Consider the following 18506-nt stretch of genomic DNA (forward strand, 5'->3'; position numbering starts at 1 on the left):
GATAGATAGATAGATAGATAGATAGATAGATAGATAGATAGATAGATGATAACTCACCAACAATAATTCCTTGCTTTAAATGAATCATAGCACAAGGTGCTAATATTTAGAAGTCTTACTATATTTGCCTCCACATATCTGAACTATAACTGGGAAGACTTTTAGGAAGAGAATATTGATGTGAAGTTGCTGATTTCTGAAAAAGTTTAACTTATTTTTCTTGTTTAAAGATGGAATGTAAAAGAAATATGGCCTTAGTAAGTAAAGCTACACTGCTCCTGTTGACTGCAGTTCTTTCTATAGCTGTGAATGGTCATCTTTGGAAAGCACCTTGAATCTTTTAAAAGGAGAAATAAGAGAAATGAAGAAAAATATTAAAAATCATTAACTACTTTCTAAACAATTTAGGGTGCTATGAAATTCTTTCTCTCTCTCTCTCTCTCTCTCTCTCTCTCTCTCTCTCTCTCTCTCTCTGTGTGTGTGTGTGTATGTGTGTGTGTATGTGTGTATTAATTTCATAAGAAGTAATGCAATTCACCAATTTCATTTTGTGTCAAGATTAAACCTATATGCTACAAAATATGTTAAGCTACATATCCATATCTAATATATAAAAAAAATACTTTTAGACATAAAATCTTTATTTCTTTAATTTTCTTATTATAGTATGGAAGACAGAAGATTTATTCTCATTGGAAAGACACCAAGGTTGGAAATTCCAACATGGCTTTTTTTTTTTTTACTTTGTTATCCTTATACTACCTCAGCTAAATGAAATTCTATTAGTCAGCCTAAATCATAACCTCTCCAAGGGAGGAATCCCAACTCCATAGTATTTTCTTGACATTTTAAGAGAAATCTCTCATGCATAAGTGTTATTTTTATTCAATTTCTATTTCTCCTATTGTCTTTGTGTTGAAGCCACCACCAGAAACAGCCCAAATTGTCAACAATGTTCCAATTTGCTTCTAATTAAATCCCCACGCTCAAAAAAGTATGTGCAAATAACTAAACAACAAGGAAACTTGAGCATATACAATCACAAACTATCTTCTAGTCAGTATCTGTGTTTAATTTACACAGAAATACAAAAATAGTCAAGTCTAGCCTGTTTTCACATGTCCTTTCTTTACAAAAGATAATAGAAACAAATTCTGAAAATACTACAAGAACATTTGTAGTCTTTTGCTTTGTAACTGTGATTTATATATGAAAGGAGACCCATTAAGCTTATAAAACTATTTCTTTCTGATTGAAATAAATACTGCAGGCTGAGTATATGAATTATTCCAACACAGAAAATTTTAGATGCCCAGATCATTCCAGCCAATGTCCTTAAACTTTTCTATGACTTCTTTCACATTTTTGTCAACTTCCAACAGGCTTAACCATTAGCAGACATATAGATTACCTTATGGAAAAGTTGGTCTTTTTACAAGTAAATGACAGGAAAATTCTTGACATAATTATTTAGACATTATTTTGGTGTTTAACTACTAATATTAAAGGCATCTGAATTTGTGTAAATATGCTTGCTGGAACCAATTTCAGCACTTTCTTGGAAGGATCAAACTTTCTGTGTAACGAAGTGTCCCAATTCTTTTTCACATCTATTTCAGTGGGACTTTTGACAGTTGTAATCTCTTCTCTACACTGCAGTTGTATACCTAACAGTGGCAGCAGTTCAGACTTTGGAATGCCACACAGTCATCTCAAGGCACTGTTGAGACACCAAGGGTAAGGCTTCAAACAGGAAACACTGACTCAATATTGATTAACAGAGACCTAAAATGCTGCATGACTTACAGGTTATCATTTATACTAAAGCTACCAGTCCTACATCACCATTTCTAGAACAAAGACATACAGGTTAAGTACAGTAGGGAGCTGGTTCTTATTTTCTGAGTGACATGAAGTACTCTTAAGGGTAGGAGTTGACTTTGGTGGTCTGCGTCTTCTCATCATTGAATGTTTCCTCTTATTTCTCAAATTCTCAGCCTAGTACAGTGATTCTTAACCTGTGGGGGTCAAATGACCATTTCACAAGGGTTGCTTATCAGATACCTTACATACCAGATATTTACATTATAATTCATAGCAATATAAAAATTACAGTTATGAAGTAGTAACAAAATAATTTATGGTTGGGGTTCACCACAACATGAGGAACTACATTAAATGGTCACAGCATCAGGAAGGTTGAGAGCCACTGATCTAGTCTACTTTCCTCTCTTTCCCCTTTCTTATATTTTCTCCACATATTGGAAATAATATTGATTATACTTCTTTTTTCCCCTTAGTATTGGAACATGCTATAGTTCTAACCCCTACATCTAAAATAGTACTTAATAAGTTTCACTATTGCATAAAGTCCGAAGTATCTATGAGGGGCAAGAAGATAATGAAAGAAAAACAGCAAAAACAAAAACTACAAACAAAGATGAATTTATAAGAATTTTATTGCACACAAAATAATATACATATAATTAAAAAATAAAAATTAAATCTTTGAAAATAATAGTTTTGTGACTATTTTCAGGATCATTAGAATTTGGTTTTTGTCTTTAGCTACTGAATACAATATTTGTAATTCAAACTATGAGTTCACTCGGAATTATTTCTAGTCTTGGATCCTTTTATAGACCAGGAGACAAAACTATAGACTTGAATTATTTTTTTTAATTGAAAAGAAATTCTTCTCTCATATAATATATCCTGACCATACAATATTCCCCTCCTCTCTAGACTTCTCACTTCACCTTTTTCTCCCTCAAATCCATTCCCTCTGTTTCCTCTTCAAAAAAGAACAGACTTCCAAGAGCCAAACAGGACAAAACAAGATATAATAAGTCAGGGCAAAAGCCCTCATATAGAGGCTAGAAAAGGAAACCCAATTAGAGAAAATGAGTCCCAAGGGTTAACAAGAGTTAGTAATGCACCCACTCCCATGGTTAGGCATCCCACAAAAACCTCAAGCTAACAGCCATAACATATATGCAGAGGACTTGGTATATACCAATGCAGGCCCTAAGCTTGCCAATTCAGACTCTGTAAGCCTGTGTGAGCTATGGCATGTTCTCTTGGTATCCTCAATCCATACTAACTTCTACAATCTTTCTCTCCTTCTTCTGTGGGGTTCCTGATCTCCTAGGTGAGGGACTCAATAGAGACCTCCAACTTAAACTCTCTTCACATAATGCCTGTCTGTGGGTCTCTGCACCTGATCCTGTCTACTGCTAGAGGAAGTCTTTTTGCTGAAGTTTAAAGAAGGCACCAATCTATGACTATAGGAGATGATCATTAGGAATCATTTCATTGATTTTTTTTTGCCAGTCATGTTTGGTTCTACCCTAAATCTCTGGACTATCCATTTTCTGGTTCCTGGTTATCCAGGCAGTGTTGGGCATGGGTTTTCTCTTGTGGCTGGCCCTCAGCTTAAACTAAACACTGGTTGGCCACTCCTATAAGTTCTGTCCCTCCATGGCCCAAGCACATCTTCAAGGCAGGGCAGATCATAGGTGGCAGGTTTTGCAGCTGGATTGGTGTCCAGGTCTCTCCTTCTGTAGCCTGAAGAGTACTTTCTTAAGCTAAAGAAGATAAGGCTAGAAGATAAGGGTGAAGGCTCCAAGCAGGTACCAGTTCAACCTGTCAACCAGTTCAATAAGCTGAGTGGAACATGTCCTCTGTAATGGGCTCCACTGTTAATTTTCAGAGAGTGGCCTTCTGTCCTAGCATCAGCCTGGATAGTTTATAGATCTTCACAGGACCTCCTTGGCCAAAACCTCAACTGAATATAATCCAATTCTACCACTGGAAGCCTTGCCTGACTACAAAAGCTGGCTAGATCAGACTCTGTATCCTCCATTACGAGGAATCTTCTCTAGGGTCACCCTCATAGATTCCAGGAAGTTTCCACTACATTAGGTTTCCACCTCCACAAATGCCTCTAATTCCAGCTGTATCTCCAAATATTCTCTCCATCCATCAATCCCCAGCTTATTCCTCCCAATCTCAAACCTGCCTCACTGATGAGGCTGGGAGATGGCTCAATGATTTATAGCACTTTCTGCTCTTGCAGAGTTCGAATCCCAGTCCCTACATAGTAGCTTACAACTATATTCCAGGGAATCCGGTGTTCTCCTCTGACCTTTGCAGGCACCAGGAAAACACATGGTATGCACACTTACAGACAAAATATTTATGCAAATAAAATATTTTGAATAGTGCATATAAAATTGTTTCGTAAAGTGCTTTAAGCAATGAATTATACTAGTATATTTTCATATGTGAAAGAGAAAGGTAACAGAATTCATCATGGTTGTTTGTTCCTTTGGAAAATTAAGGCAATGTGAAGAATTTGATAGAATTAATGGACTCAGGTTGTAGAATAGTTTTCAAACAATAGCTCTTCTGGGAGGGAGCTTCAGTTCAGTTCCTAATACGTGTAGTACAGACTTGAGACCAACATACTTCTAGCCCATTTCTAAAGACGTATGCCAAATTTTAATTTAAGAATTAAATATCTTTAATGGTTCTTTATGTCATTTTATTATGTACAAAGACATTCTCCTAACAATTAACAAATTCATCTTTTTAAAGGAGTCATTGATTATGAACTAGAAGAAAGGCTGTGATAAAGTAGATCATGTATGTGACAGAAACGTTTTGAAGAGTCCTTGTAAGGTCTGACACAGAAACTCTCTAGGCTTGGGTCTTGTGGTTATAATTGATCTTAGAGTGTCTCCGCTGCAGTCACCATGTCCTACTCCAACCATTCCAGCAGCTCATTCTTTCTGACCGGCCTCCAAGGCCTTGAGGCTGTGTATCTCTGGCTCTCCATTCCTCTGTGCACCATGTACATTGCCTCTCTGGCAGGGAATGGCTTGATCCTGTGGGTTGTAAAGTCAGAGCCCTCCCTACACCAGCCTATGTACTACTTTCTATCCATGCTTGCAGTTACTGACCTCGGCCTGTCTGCCTCCACACTGCCTACCATGCTCATTATCTATGTGTTGGGTATCAGCGAGGTGGCATTAGACATGTGCCTTGCACAGCTCTTCTTCATCCATACTTTCTCCATCATGGAGTCATCTGTGCTGCTGACCATGGCCTTTGACCGTGTTGTGGCCATCAGCAGTCCCCTACACTATGCCACCATCCTCACCAACCCTCGGGTTGCCGGTTTAGGCCTGGCTATTTTAGTACGAAGCATTGGTCTCCACATTCCTGCTCCTATCATGCTGAAGAAGCTACCTTACTGCCAGAAGAGTCATCTTTCTCACTCTTACTGCCTGCACCCAGATGTTATGAAGCAGGCTTGTACTGACACCCGCATCAACAGTGCCTATGGCCTCTTTGTGGTTCTCTCCACCCTAGGTGTGGACTCTGTGCTTATTGTTCTCTCCTACGGGCTGATCCTCCACACGGTGCTGTCAATTGCTTCCAAGACTGAGCGCCTCAAAGCCCTCAATACCTGTGTCTCCCATATCTGTTCAGTGCTGCTGTTCTACACGCCTATGATTGGCCTTTCTATGATCCACCGATTTGGCAAGTGGGCTTCCCCCTACAGCCGTGTGTTGCTCTCTTACCTTCACTTTCTCATTCCTCCAGTGCTCAACCCAGTCGTTTATACCATAAAGACCAAGCAGATCCGACAGAGGATTCAGCGCATCTTCCGATCTGGTGGAGGAAGCATTGGGCATATCCGGGGTCACTAAGTATTCTTCCGTGAGGATTAAAACATGGAGTGAGCTATCGTTTCTATTCGGCAAATTAAGATTCATAAGATTCATTGTAACTGAATATATGACTAAATAGAAACATTTGTAGGCGTGTAAATATACAGATAGCATTTGTTCTAGAGTTTAGGAGGGAGAAAAGCAAGTAGAATACTGTTCAGGTTTGTAAATATTTGTTATAGAAGCAATTTGAAAGTATATAATCAGACGTAATCTTTATAGGCATAATTGCCGTTTTCCAACGTACTTCCTTTAGTATAAATGCATTACCTTTAATGCATTAAGCATTTACTTAATATTTGCTTTATGAAAGATTGAATGGATAAACAGATAATGTGTCTCTGAAAGAGACTTTTCGTAAGTGTATGACAATTCAAACTTCAATGCTAGGTGAGCATTGTTATAAACCCTTTATTGATGTCACCGTTTATTTATTTATTTATTTATTTATTTATTTATTTTTGATTACTACAATTTCAAAGATGGTATAGCTATTCAATTGAACTGTTTTGTCACATTTAGCAAAATAGTTTTTTTTTAAATGACATAGGAACAGAAACAATTTCAATTGAATCAACTTACCTGTATGCAACCTTATGTATACAGGTAATGGGTTCAGTAGTCTCCAACACAAGCAATTGCATGAAATAACTTAAAAGTCAAACATAGAAGGGCTGTTACAAAAGAGTAGTCCAAACACTGTGTGGCACCTACTTTATTACATATATTTCATACTTCATTTTCTAAATTTCTCATTTACATCCAATTATGAAGAGAACTGGAGGGGTATGCGTGGGAGAGTCTAAGCAGCAAACTGACAGACACCAGACAGCAGAGAGGGACAGACTGTCATGCTAATGTGCATTATGTAGCACAAGTTAAAGAGTCAAAAGAATGAGGAGTAAATGTGCTTTTTGGTATCTGTTCCTGATCATAAATATCAATATATTTATTATATATAAATATAAATATATTATATATTTGATAAGTTCAAAATATACTTTCTTTAGTTGGAGTTGATAATGATAAAAGAAATCGAAGAATGCATTTTGCATATTTTATAACATTTTTTATTTAAAAGAACAAGTTTGTTCATCACATTTACTAATTAGTCTGTATGTAAAAGGCATAATAGCACATGTCATTTAAGGATCATATTTAGTTAAAATACGCATGCTCCTTAATTATATTTTCATCATTTTGATTTAATGACATACAATAATTATAGGATACAGTGATTTTTAAGTACATGTATGCATTGCCTAATAATCGAAGATAATTAACACGTTCCTTGCCTTAAACAGTTATCCTTTTCCTGGTAAAAACTATTTCTTCAAGATATTTTCAACTACACAATTCACTATATTGTTGACTGTAATCACCCTACAGTGAGTTGAGACATCTGAGCTAAATCTTATGTTCAACTGTAACACTGATCACATTGAGATATGTCTTTAACCTTCCTGCTTTATGCTCTCTGCAGCGTCTAATAACCATTATCATAATCCTAACTCCTGCTAAATCAATCTTTAAAGTCAAGTTGGGATCTTTTTTTCTGATTTATGTAAATGGATGATGGTAACATAGTTTATTGTCAGCATAATGGAGATGAGTAAGATTACCAGTTCATTTTACTTGTTTTGTGACAATTAATATGTAATGGTAAAACTCAGAAAATCATAGATCATAAATTAAGATAAATTAAGATACCAATCATAATCTTATTACTTGTTAGCATATAAATGAAAACTAAAGTGACTTTATGAATTTTATTGTCAAAAGATGAAGTAGTCCAGCAGTAAAATGTAACAAATTCAAAATAATTAGACAAATATGGTTAGGAACAGGAGAAGGAGAGCTGACAAAAGTAAGTTAGGGTTTGTGGATAGTGAACATAATGTGTATGTATATATTTCTGTAATGTACCTCACTGTTTTGATGCTAACTGAAATAATATAAAACAAATAACCCTGATGGACATAATCAAAGGAAAGCATTGGATTTCCAATCAACTCATGGAGAATCATTTAAGTTAACAAAGTTGTCAGTAAGTAATTTGTGTCATTTTAAGATAATTTCAAATACAGTGGTAATCATGGTGTACTTCATCATCGTGTTTAACTCATAACCCATCCATATAATTGTCCCTTCCTGTCTTAGGATCTGATCACATATCAGATATTCAACTGGTTTACAAACAATTCAGACAATTCTTAACACATGCATATTTTATAGTGGAAATTTGTCAGATGTGGTAACAATATTCATAATTTATGATTTACTATATTTGTAACTAAAACTCATATAAAAGGAATGGGAACTTTCATAGATGACCCACCCAGTCTGTGTGTTTGTGTGTGTGTGCATATGTGTGTGATTTACTATTATTAATTAAAAATAGAAGATGGAGAGGTGAGACTCATGAACATTATATATTGATGCTTAGCTTTGTTTAAAACACATACAGCCTGACAAGTGTCATGATGTTACTGAAGTCATGCATTATACATACCCATTCTTCACATTCTACAAGAGCAACAAATGCCCGTGATGTAGATTTTTAGATTTTTCTGCAAATATTTTACTACAGGTGTCTTCAGTTTTTCAATGTTTAAAGTTATTCAGATTGATACATAAATAACTACCAATTCTCCTTGTTAAGATGAAAAAATTAAATGTTTTGATACATGTATACATTGAGTAAGTTTATAATCTATTTAAAGGTACTTACTCAAACATATATTAGTTCTCTATGTTGGAGATACCTCTAATCCTGTTATTGAGTTTTATGAAACATATAAAACCTTGTTGTTATTTTTTTATCCCTTCTTTTTATTTAATCTTTATTTATTTATTTTTTTTTACAGTTCAGACTTCATTCTCCTCCTAGTCCACCCTCCTATTGTTCCACATCTCACATATCCTTCCCGGCCCCTGTCTCCACAAGGAGGTCCCCAACCCCTAACCTCCACCCCATCAGACCTCTAAACTCCCTGGGGCCTCCAGTCTCTTGAGGGTTAGGTGTATCTGCTCCAAATAATCCCAGACCCGGTGGCAGTCCTCTGCTGTATATGTGTTGGTGGCTTCACACAGCTGGTGTATGCTGCCTGGTTGAGGTCCAGTGTTTGAGAGATCTAGGGGGTTGAGGTCAATTGAGACTGCTGGTCCCCCTACAGGGTCTCCCTCCTCCTCAGCTTCTTCCAGCTTTTCCCTGATTCAACCAAAGGGTCAGCAGCTTCTGTCCATTGGTTGGGTGCAAATATCTGCATCTGACTCTTTCAGCTGCTTGTTGGGTCTTTTTTTTGGGGGGGGGCAGTCATAATAGGTCCCTTTTTGTGAGTGTTGCATAGCCTCAGTTATAGTGTCAGGCTTTGGGACCTCCATTTGACATGGATCCCACTTTGGGCCTGTCGCTGGACCTTCTTTTCCTCAGGCTCCTATCTTTTAGCCACCGTGCTGCAAAATAGAACGCAGACCTTTTACCTATTTTAAAAATTTAGTTTTATTTTGTGTGTATGAGTGTTTAGTCTGCATGTACGTCTGTGTACCTCATGTGTGCAGTGGTCAAAGAGGCCAGGAAAAAAAAGTGGACCATACTAAGATCCAGTGTCTCTATGATTTTGTTTGATACATAGATAATGTAACAATAAGAAAGCAAAATTGATATTGTAGGATGATGTAATATACAACTTATTAATCTAAATGCTTACAAAGAAATTCTGTAATTATATCAGCATCTCAGAAATTTAAAACTTAAAGCAAAACTAAAAAGAATTGTCGTCTTTTGAGATTCTTAAGTTTTATTATTTACAATGGGAAGACAATCTCAAATCAAAAGTTTTATATTTGACTATAAGTATATGCTTGCAATTGAAGTGTGGCTGTCCATGGAATCTAGAAATGAGTATCAAATCACCGAACTTCAGTTATGAGCCACCAAACTTATGTACTGGGAGCTAATTCAGGCACTCGACAAGAGAAGCAAGCATGCTTTTCCACAGAACAATCTCTGCAGGCTCAAGATTATCTCATTGCTAGTGGCAGGCTGGCTTCAAAAGTGCTGAAAGGTGCCATTCACACTACCACAGAAATCATTTTCTCTTTTTTTATTGGATATTTTATTAGTTTACATTTCAGATGCCATTCCCATTCCCCATTTCCCCTCTCTAGAAAACCCCTATCCCATCCCCCCTCCTCCTTTTTGCTTTTATACCATTTTTATTACATGCAGGTATTAAGGTCAATTCTAGGTTGAGGCACTAGCAATATAATAGATGCAAATAGTTGAGGAAAATGCAAGGCAATAAACAAAATTCCTTGAATACCCCTGTGATTGATGTTTCTAAGGGCTTATGATGATGACCAAAATCTCTGAGCCAACTTCCCTGTCCTAGCCCAAAGACATTTTCATGTCTGAAGCCTACTTCCTTGTTCTAGCCTAATGCCAGATAGCTGCCTGAAACTCACTTTCTTGTCCTTGGCCAAGTCAGATTCCTGCCAAGCAGCCAATTTCCTTGTCCTTGGCCCATGTCAGATTCTTGCAAAGCAGCCCCCAAAGCTCTCTGCCTCTCTCCTCTTTTTTTTTTAATCTCATAAACAAGACTGAGACTGTCTTACGTCATTCTTCCAAGAATGCCTTCCTTACCCGTCAGTACCTTGTCCTCTCAAGAGTCACTTTGTGGGGCACTGCAATTAAAGAGTGCCTTCTGAATGCAGCCAAACAGCTGCACACATTAACTCATACCATAATGGTTGAGACAATATACATAAGATTCATGAAATTCCAACCAGACCAAATCTCTGTACAGAATAAAGAGATGGGCACTAGTCCTACCCCTAACTGAGGGGCTATTGGTAAACAAGTGCTTTTAGTCAGGGAGAATCAGTTTCCTCTAATAGTATAGCCCTTGACAAGTTAACAACACTCCAGTGAAAGGACACAAAAAATGTTAGAGCAGCACAAATGGGTTTTGATGGAGGCTTTGGAAAAATAAAAGAGAGAGAGATACAGTGTTAGAAGGATAGAGAAGCAAGGTGGATCTGTGGAAAATTTAGAGAAGAAGGGTGAATGTGATAAAAAAATATTGTCTAAAAATCTCAAATACCTAATATAATCTTTAAAAATAAATATCCTACTTAGTTTTATAAGTGATTCATTTCTTCCCTAGAGTGGATAAACTCGTATCACATGTCACATGACATATCATTCTTATGTTTTAAGACACTTCTGTTATACTTAAGGCTCAGCAGAGGACAACCTTCATTATTTCACTAAAAGAGGGATATAGGTTCAATTTGACTTCCTGCCCAATAACACTTTTAGACATTTACTTTAATTTTTTTGTGGGGATTGACTTGAGGTCATCAGGCCTTTAACCCCTAAGTCACCTTTCTGGCCCAACTTAACATTTCCTTTTTTTTTTAAAATGTTTTATAGGATATTTTATCTTTTTACATTTCAACTGTTATCCCCTTTCCTGGACTTTTATTGATTGTGATTTTCATACAAACATAATTTGTTTTAATCAAATCTACCCCAAATTTACTCTCCTCTAATTTTACCCCCAACTTCATGCTCTTCCAAACTTAATGTGTTCATTTTTGAAACTCAATAAATCCATTTGAATTGTGAGTATGCATGGGGATATGCATGACTATCAAACTGAAGCATGAATAGCTATTCAGGGGCTGAATCTCTGAAAAAACAAACAAACAAACAAACAAACATATTCTCCCCATCCTCAGCAACCATCACTGTTAATAGCTCTTCCTATCATTATAAGATATCAAAAGCTCTTCCCAGATTCATGCTGGCGTTTCAGCTGGCTTGATATTGTGCAGGTCTTGTGCATATAGTCACAGACTATATGAAGGCTGTATGCTATGAAGTCATATGTGCAGTGGCCCTTTTATTTCCAATAGATAATGTTTCTCCACTGATTATTACCTCTGGCTCTTGTAGGCTTTCTTCCCCCTCTTTCAGGATGGTTTATGAACTCGAATGGAGGGGTTGATACCACTGTTCCCACTATAGTCTCTTTTTCTCTAGACATTGACCAGTTGTAGGTCTGTATACTAAATGCCATCTATCTATTCCAAAACGATGCTTCTCTATTGAGTGTCTAGAGATATACTGCCTAATAATTATAAAGATAAGAACTTTGTGATATGTAACTGAATATTTATTAAACCGAAATACAGTGTTTGGTTCTTTCTTTGGACATATGACCAAACTAGCCATCAGTTTTGGCTCCAGTTAATGGTGCATGGTACAAGTTCTGACTTGTGGGAGTGGGCTTTAAATATAGTCAGAAGTTTATTAGTTACTCTGACATTATTTCTTCTGCCAGTATGCTTAACTTACCAGGGCAGTTGTTAGTATAGCTAACAGGTTCACAACTGGGTGATGTTGTTGACTGCTTTCTCTCCAGTAGCATGTATAGAAGCTTGTGGGGTAGGGTGGAGTGAGGGATGGGGGTATCCTCATGTCCTCTTAGAGATTTAGAGATTGGGGAAGAGGAATGGGGTGAGGAACTATCAGAGAGCATACTGGCAGAGGGACAATGACTGGACTGTAACAGAAGATTAAAGATAATGAAAAAAATAACAAAAAGTAAAGAAAACCTGGCAATTTGTCATCTAAAATTTTATTTCCCTTAAGACAATGCTTTTCATTTTTGAACAGATTTCTAAAGGCAGAAAAATGTTTTGATACACTCAGTATGTCTTCATTATAAAGGTTATATACATATATGTGTACATAATAATAATTAAAGTAGAAGGGGTTGAAAGTTTTGAGACAAAGTAGGAAAAGCTAGGAGGAGCTGGATGGGTGTAACAATGTATATTACTCATATAAGCAATTCTCAAATTTAAATTAGTTAATAAAAAGATCTGTTAAGGGGCTACTGAGATGGGTCAGCAATTTAGAGTGTTTGCCAGTCTTGTAGAAGACCTAAATTTAACTCCTATATTATTAAGCTCACTATTATCTGTAACTCCAGGGTCCTCTTGTGGCCTTCACAGGACCCATACATATGTAGCAAATAAGCAGAGACATCTATCACCTATGTCTACATAGGTAGACATAAATAAAAATATTTTTTAAAGTTCAGGAGAAACTAGAATAGAGCATATTGAAAAATAGACACTGCTGTCTGGCTTGATATTGTGCAGTTGTTACATTCACAACTACAGTTGCTATGAATTAATGAAAGCAATGGTCCTATCATTGTACAGAAGACACTGTTTCTCCACTCCTTTGGATTTCTGGCTCTCACTATATTTCCATTTCTTTTTAAATTATAACCTCTGAGACATAAGGAGGGATATGATAAAGATGTCCCACTTGTGGCTAAGCACTCCAGAGTCACTAATTCTCTATACTTTGACTAGTTGTAAGTTTATGAGGGGTAGAAAGATAGGGGTGAATTAATTTATTTTAGAAGGTGTGGAAAGAATTTCCAGATAACTATGATGCAAATTCATTTGATAAAACTATCAAAGAATTAGTAAATATATAAAGAACATAAAAGATTAAAGTAGCCAGTATCTATAGTAAATAGAGAAAAACAAAAGGCATTTTTCATAAAAATAAAAAACTTGCCAAAGGCTTCTACTTTCATTACTTTTATTTAATGCTTGAATTCTTAGCCATAGCAATAATGCAAGGAAAAGAAAGATGTTAAAATAACATGAATTACAGAAATTATCAGATTGGCACAATACCTCTAAAAGTGCCACAGAGTCATTTTTGTCTTGGGAGTAACCAGGGGCTTTCTAAATGGACTTGGGAAGAGGGAAGTTACGTCCGGCACAGGAAACCTGAACAGCTATCTGGACTCTTCAGCCTCAGAGGAGAACATGCAGCCATGACTTTATTAAACTAGCATAATTCCTAACCTCATTGTAAATGTTTATCCTTCTACCTGGAGAAAAGTGTAACTCTCATCATAAAGAGTCCTCTCTGTAACAGAAACAAACTACTACAGAAAAATCAGGACCTATCAAACAGCAGAAAACAAGTGATTGTGAGTGCCCAGTCCCAGCTATTCACAACACAACTCCTACACTCTAGGCTCAGGGAACATTCAGGAACAAAGAATGTAACAGCCAGAGAACAAGAATATTAACAAGATTTGAACAAGGACAATACAAACAGACATGTCCACATGGAAAGGGATACATCCAAGCTTAGACAAAGACACTACAAGAAACTAAGGAATGTTGAGAATGGAAGAAAATAGTCTTCATCAGGAAACAGCTCCATGATTGGTTACACAATATCAAGGAGTCAACCCTGAAATCATATACTATACAGAGTGAGCAAAGTATATTTATATGGTTAGGGATATACATTCATACTTGTGTGTGTGTGTGACAACAATTAAAGAAAAAGAGACCAAAAGCGGGGAAGAAAGGTTATATTAATTTGGTTAGAGGGAGGAAAGGAAAAAGGGAAAATGAAGTTTATAAATATTATATATATATATGTCAGTTATTTTATATTTTGAGGTCATAAATTATTACATAATTGTCCCCTCTGCTTTCCTCTATCAAAATTCTCATAACATACATCTATACGTGCTCTCTTCCATATTCATGGCCTCATTTTCATTAACTTTTTACATAGCTATGTGCATATACATTTATGTATAAATTCATAATATAACTTGCTTAGTCTATATAATGTTATTTTTATGTATGTTTTTAGGAATGGACATTTGGTATTTGGGGTCAAATGCTACAATTATATTTTCTTTCATATTATACTGCATTTATTATCATTATATATAATAAATTTCAAAACAAAAAATTTTTAGAAATTGAGCTAAGATGTCAAATAACTACATTTGTGAGCTACATTTGTGGATATATATATATATCATTGATAAATGTACCAGAAATAAAAAGTGATCCAATGCATTTATTATATGGCATTTAACATTAAATTCGATTATAATAACAAACTCTCAATAATTCTAACTCCCAATAACCTTAATCTATGCTGAGAATAGGACCTCTTCTTTGTTATTTTATTAGGTCAGTGGTTCAATGTCAATAAACTTCAGTTGAGAAAAGAGGAAACATTTGAAGTTCATAGAAGTGACTTCAATTATTAATAAATAAAATCTCTAATTTTCTAGCTAGAATACAACTCCTTTTTATCTTTTCCTTAATAATAATTTAAAACACACATTGAAAAACAATACCAGATTTTCAGAGAAAAATTTAACTTTCTACTCAGCACATTATCCGTATTTCCAGATTTTTTTCTCTTTAGTACACTGAGGCAATAATTTTGAATGATAATTTATTTTATTATTCTTTTCATGACTTCTCTTTTATTTAGTTGAAAATTCTAGAGAAGATTAGTGTTATATCCCTTACATCGCTTTAGTGAAACTAATGGTGCTGTAAAGTTTTGTCACCATAATGTTACATCATTTTCCACTTGACAGTATTCTCTCCAAGAGATTGTATGAATGTTTAGTAGCCTCTACACAGTTTCTACCACACCTTTTAATATGGTTGCTTTTCATTTCTCTCATTTGTATGTTAACATAACATGTTAGTCTACGACTTCCGTGATAAACTATGTATATATTAAATAATTTGAGACCTAATATGAATGAGTAACTTTTCTGATATGTTCTTTCTTCACACAGACTCAAGTCTTCTACCTCCTCTAATTTTAATATCTCTGAAGAATTGTGTTTAAAATTCTTAGAGAGCACAAGATACCTGCTTCAAATATTCTTGTTTCAAGTAGAGGTACATGTTCTATCTTTACTGATTACCCAGATGTTGAGGCAGCAATGTGTCAGCTTATATTCTTCTCTTGAGAAAGGAAGAAAAATTGTCAGGGTTGATTTTCTTAACAAAAAGATCATACTTTTATTTACTAAAGGATATATACTGTTTGTTCACTGGCTAGGTTGCAGACAGCTACTGTACAGGTGACAACAGCTGCTGAGAATTATTCTGAAGGAAGGATTGCAGTGTCAGCATTCAAACATCTACATATGAAACTAAAACTGAAATCATTGCATTTATTTTCAGCAGAAATTTGTCACTAGAAATGAAGTGTACACAGAGAAATTGACAGGAAGATATGGAATGATGGATAATATGTGCATATTCTGAACCAGAATTGTGCAATGTAAAGATACCGAATGAAGTGATAAATTAGACAGTTCATGTAAAGTAAAAAGCAGAAGATCAGTACAAAAACATTACATCATTCCATAAATCTGTTTTATAAAAAATAACATAAAAGAGAAATACCATTATACAATAGCAATAAAGCAAGTTTTAGTTAATACCCCATCATTTCATGAGACATATTCTTCTAACACAAATGTTATTTAAATGGTTTAGTATACAGTAATTTTCAAGTGTGAGAAGAGACTCAGAACTCGATCCCGAATCTGTTTTGTCTTGACACCATACACCAAGGGATTGACTGTGGGGGGCACTAAAAGGTACATGCTTGCCAAGATGATGTGGACACTTGGAGACACATTCTTGCCAATGCGATGAGTTAGGAAGCTAAACAGTGCAGGTGTATAGAAGGCAAGAATAGTGCAGACATGAGCAGCACAGGTGCCCAGGGCTTTAGAGCGGGCATTCTGGGAAGATAGCCGGAACACTGCTTGGAGAATTTTTATGTAAGATGTTGCTATGAGCCATATGTCCAATATTGTTACTGAAAGGGCCGCTGAGATGCCATATGCTCTGTTAATGAGAGTGTTAGCACTGGCTAACTTCACCACAGCCATATGCTCACAGTAGGTATGAGGGATTATATAGCTTGTGTAGTAGGGCAGCCTCTTAATGAGAAAAAGACAGGGCAAAACTATGAACACAGCTCTGAGCAAGCCAATTACAGCCAGTTTAATAACCATGGCTGTTGTAAGGATGGTTGAATAGTGCAGTGGAAGGCAAATGGCCACAAAGCGATCAAAAGCCATGGCCACCAGGATGGCTGACTCAAAAGTGCAAAGAGTGTGGATAAAATACATTTGTGTTAGACAGACATCAAACTCAATCCAGTGTTCATTAAACCAGAAAATGGCAAGCATTTTCAGGGATGTGGAACAGGTAAGAAAAATGTCATTCATTGCCAGCATGCAAAGGAAGAAATACATAGGCTGGTGAAGGCTTGGTTCTAGTTTGATAGTAGCAATGATTATGCTGTTCCCCAGCAGAGTCATGACAAACAGAAAGCAGACAGGGATGCTGATCAAGTAGTGAAAATTTTCTAAACCAGGAATACCAACCAGGTAGAAAATTGAAATGTACTGATGAGTTGTATTATGTACCATGTTAAAACTAAGGATGTTTCAAGTATACTGTATAATAACCAGGATAATCTCCTCAAAGAAGAGATAGCATTGTAAAGCCATTATTCAAGGTATTTATGTAGTGAATCTAGAATTTCTAGCCTAGGTTTCCAAAACGTCATCCTGTGCAGCATCATCAACCTTATCTGCAAAAGAAAAGATTAAATATTGTACATTAGGTTTTGTTTGGTGATTTTATGAATTCAAGATCGAATTAAACCTTACTGTAAATTTTTCATTTTTGTAATTTCATTTTTCATTGAAAGTAAAGCTACTAAAAATGTAAGTATATTGTATTTAAGCCAAAGATTGTTGAGGAACTAAAATGAGGGATGTAGATATAAATATAAAATAAACAAATGCTCCAATAATTATATTATCCTTTTAACATTTTGCTGTTATTCTTTGTTATCATAATTAAATAGTTGACCATTCAAACAAGACATACTAAGAACCAAGAACATCAAATTATATGCAATATTTGTGTTAACATCCATCAACATCAAATGTATACATTTTATGTTTTCAAGAGGGAAAGTATAAACATTTTTAAATCTTCTTAACTCCATTTTCTATTTCAGCATTGAGCAATCCCTCATTTGGTAAAACAGAAAATATTCATGTGCAGAGGTATTTGACTTTAAGACATTGAAATTTTAAACACCACAAAGAGAAGAGATCAAAGCAATTTAGTCATATTGAAAGTACTTTCCTAGGAAATAATAATAAGAAGAGTATTCAATAGAATGATTATTGATTAGCCACCATCAGAACAACATAGTCTGCCTCTCCTGTGTAATGGCTAAAACACAGGGCATAGCTACATCACACCAATTGAAACTCTCCTGTTTGAGGAATTTCACTGATATGTCTACCAACTTTCTTATTGGGAAAGTAAGCAATCAATAGGCTTCAGTTTCATTTTAGAAACTTAAAAATTTAGTGAGGAAGGCTCAGTTTTAATGTTTAACATGACCATGGAAAGAGGTTATTCTAAAATTATCATCTTTTTGTAACTTACTAAACATGATTAGCTTCTTCAAAATGGAATCTGATGATTGATTATCAAACATACAATTGATTATTTGAATATAACAGGAAATAATTTCAAGCACAGTTGTTAGGAAAGAGACAAAAGTTTATTTGGTTGCAACACTAACCATCCTATCATAAAATCAGATGCCTTAAAATGATCCTTGTCACCCAGGCTTACTTAACTCTGATGTTTCCTTCACAGTCACTATCTCTCCTTAGTTTTGTTCCTTTCCTTATATACTTGTCAGTCTCATTCATCAGATTTGGAACACAGAAAGGAATTTACAGAAACCCAATAAATGGATAATTAATTGTTCTAAGGGCAACTAGAAGCTTTTTAGCATGCAGTATACTTTCACAAGCATATTAGAGATTTTTTTCTACCTTT

General features: G+C 35.5%; 2 protein-coding genes across 2 annotated transcripts; one reads left to right on the forward strand and one right to left on the reverse strand.

Annotated features, from left to right (window-relative positions):
* The first annotated feature begins 4757 nt into the window (after window positions 1-4757).
* Window positions 4758-5717, forward strand: LOC114632811 (olfactory receptor 51G2-like). The gene has a single exon (XM_028781417.1). The coding sequence runs from the start codon at window positions 4758-4760 to the stop codon at window positions 5715-5717; it is 960 nt and encodes a 319-aa protein (XP_028637250.1).
* A 10397-nt stretch (window positions 5718-16114) lies between these two features.
* LOC114632806 (putative olfactory receptor 52P1) lies at window positions 16115-17065 on the reverse strand. Its single transcript, XM_028781413.1, has one exon. The coding sequence runs from the start codon at window positions 17063-17065 to the stop codon at window positions 16115-16117; it is 951 nt and encodes a 316-aa protein (XP_028637246.1).
* Window positions 17066-18506: the final 1441 nt, after the last annotated feature.

The sequence above is a fragment of the Grammomys surdaster genome, unplaced genomic scaffold (genome assembly GCF_004785775.1).
Source record: "Grammomys surdaster isolate TR1022 unplaced genomic scaffold, NIH_TR_1.0 425, whole genome shotgun sequence".
NCBI classification, from domain to species: domain Eukaryota; kingdom Metazoa; phylum Chordata; class Mammalia; order Rodentia; family Muridae; genus Grammomys; species Grammomys surdaster.

What these genes read in the sequence shown, in the direction of transcription:
- LOC114632811 (XM_028781417.1), top strand. Translation starts at nt 4,758, where the DNA reads ATGTCCTACTCCAACCATTCCAGCAGCTCATTCTTTCTGACCGGCCTC.
- LOC114632806 (XM_028781413.1), bottom strand. Translation starts at nt 17,065, where the DNA reads ATGGTACATAATACAACTCATCAGTACATTTCAATTTTCTACCTGGTT.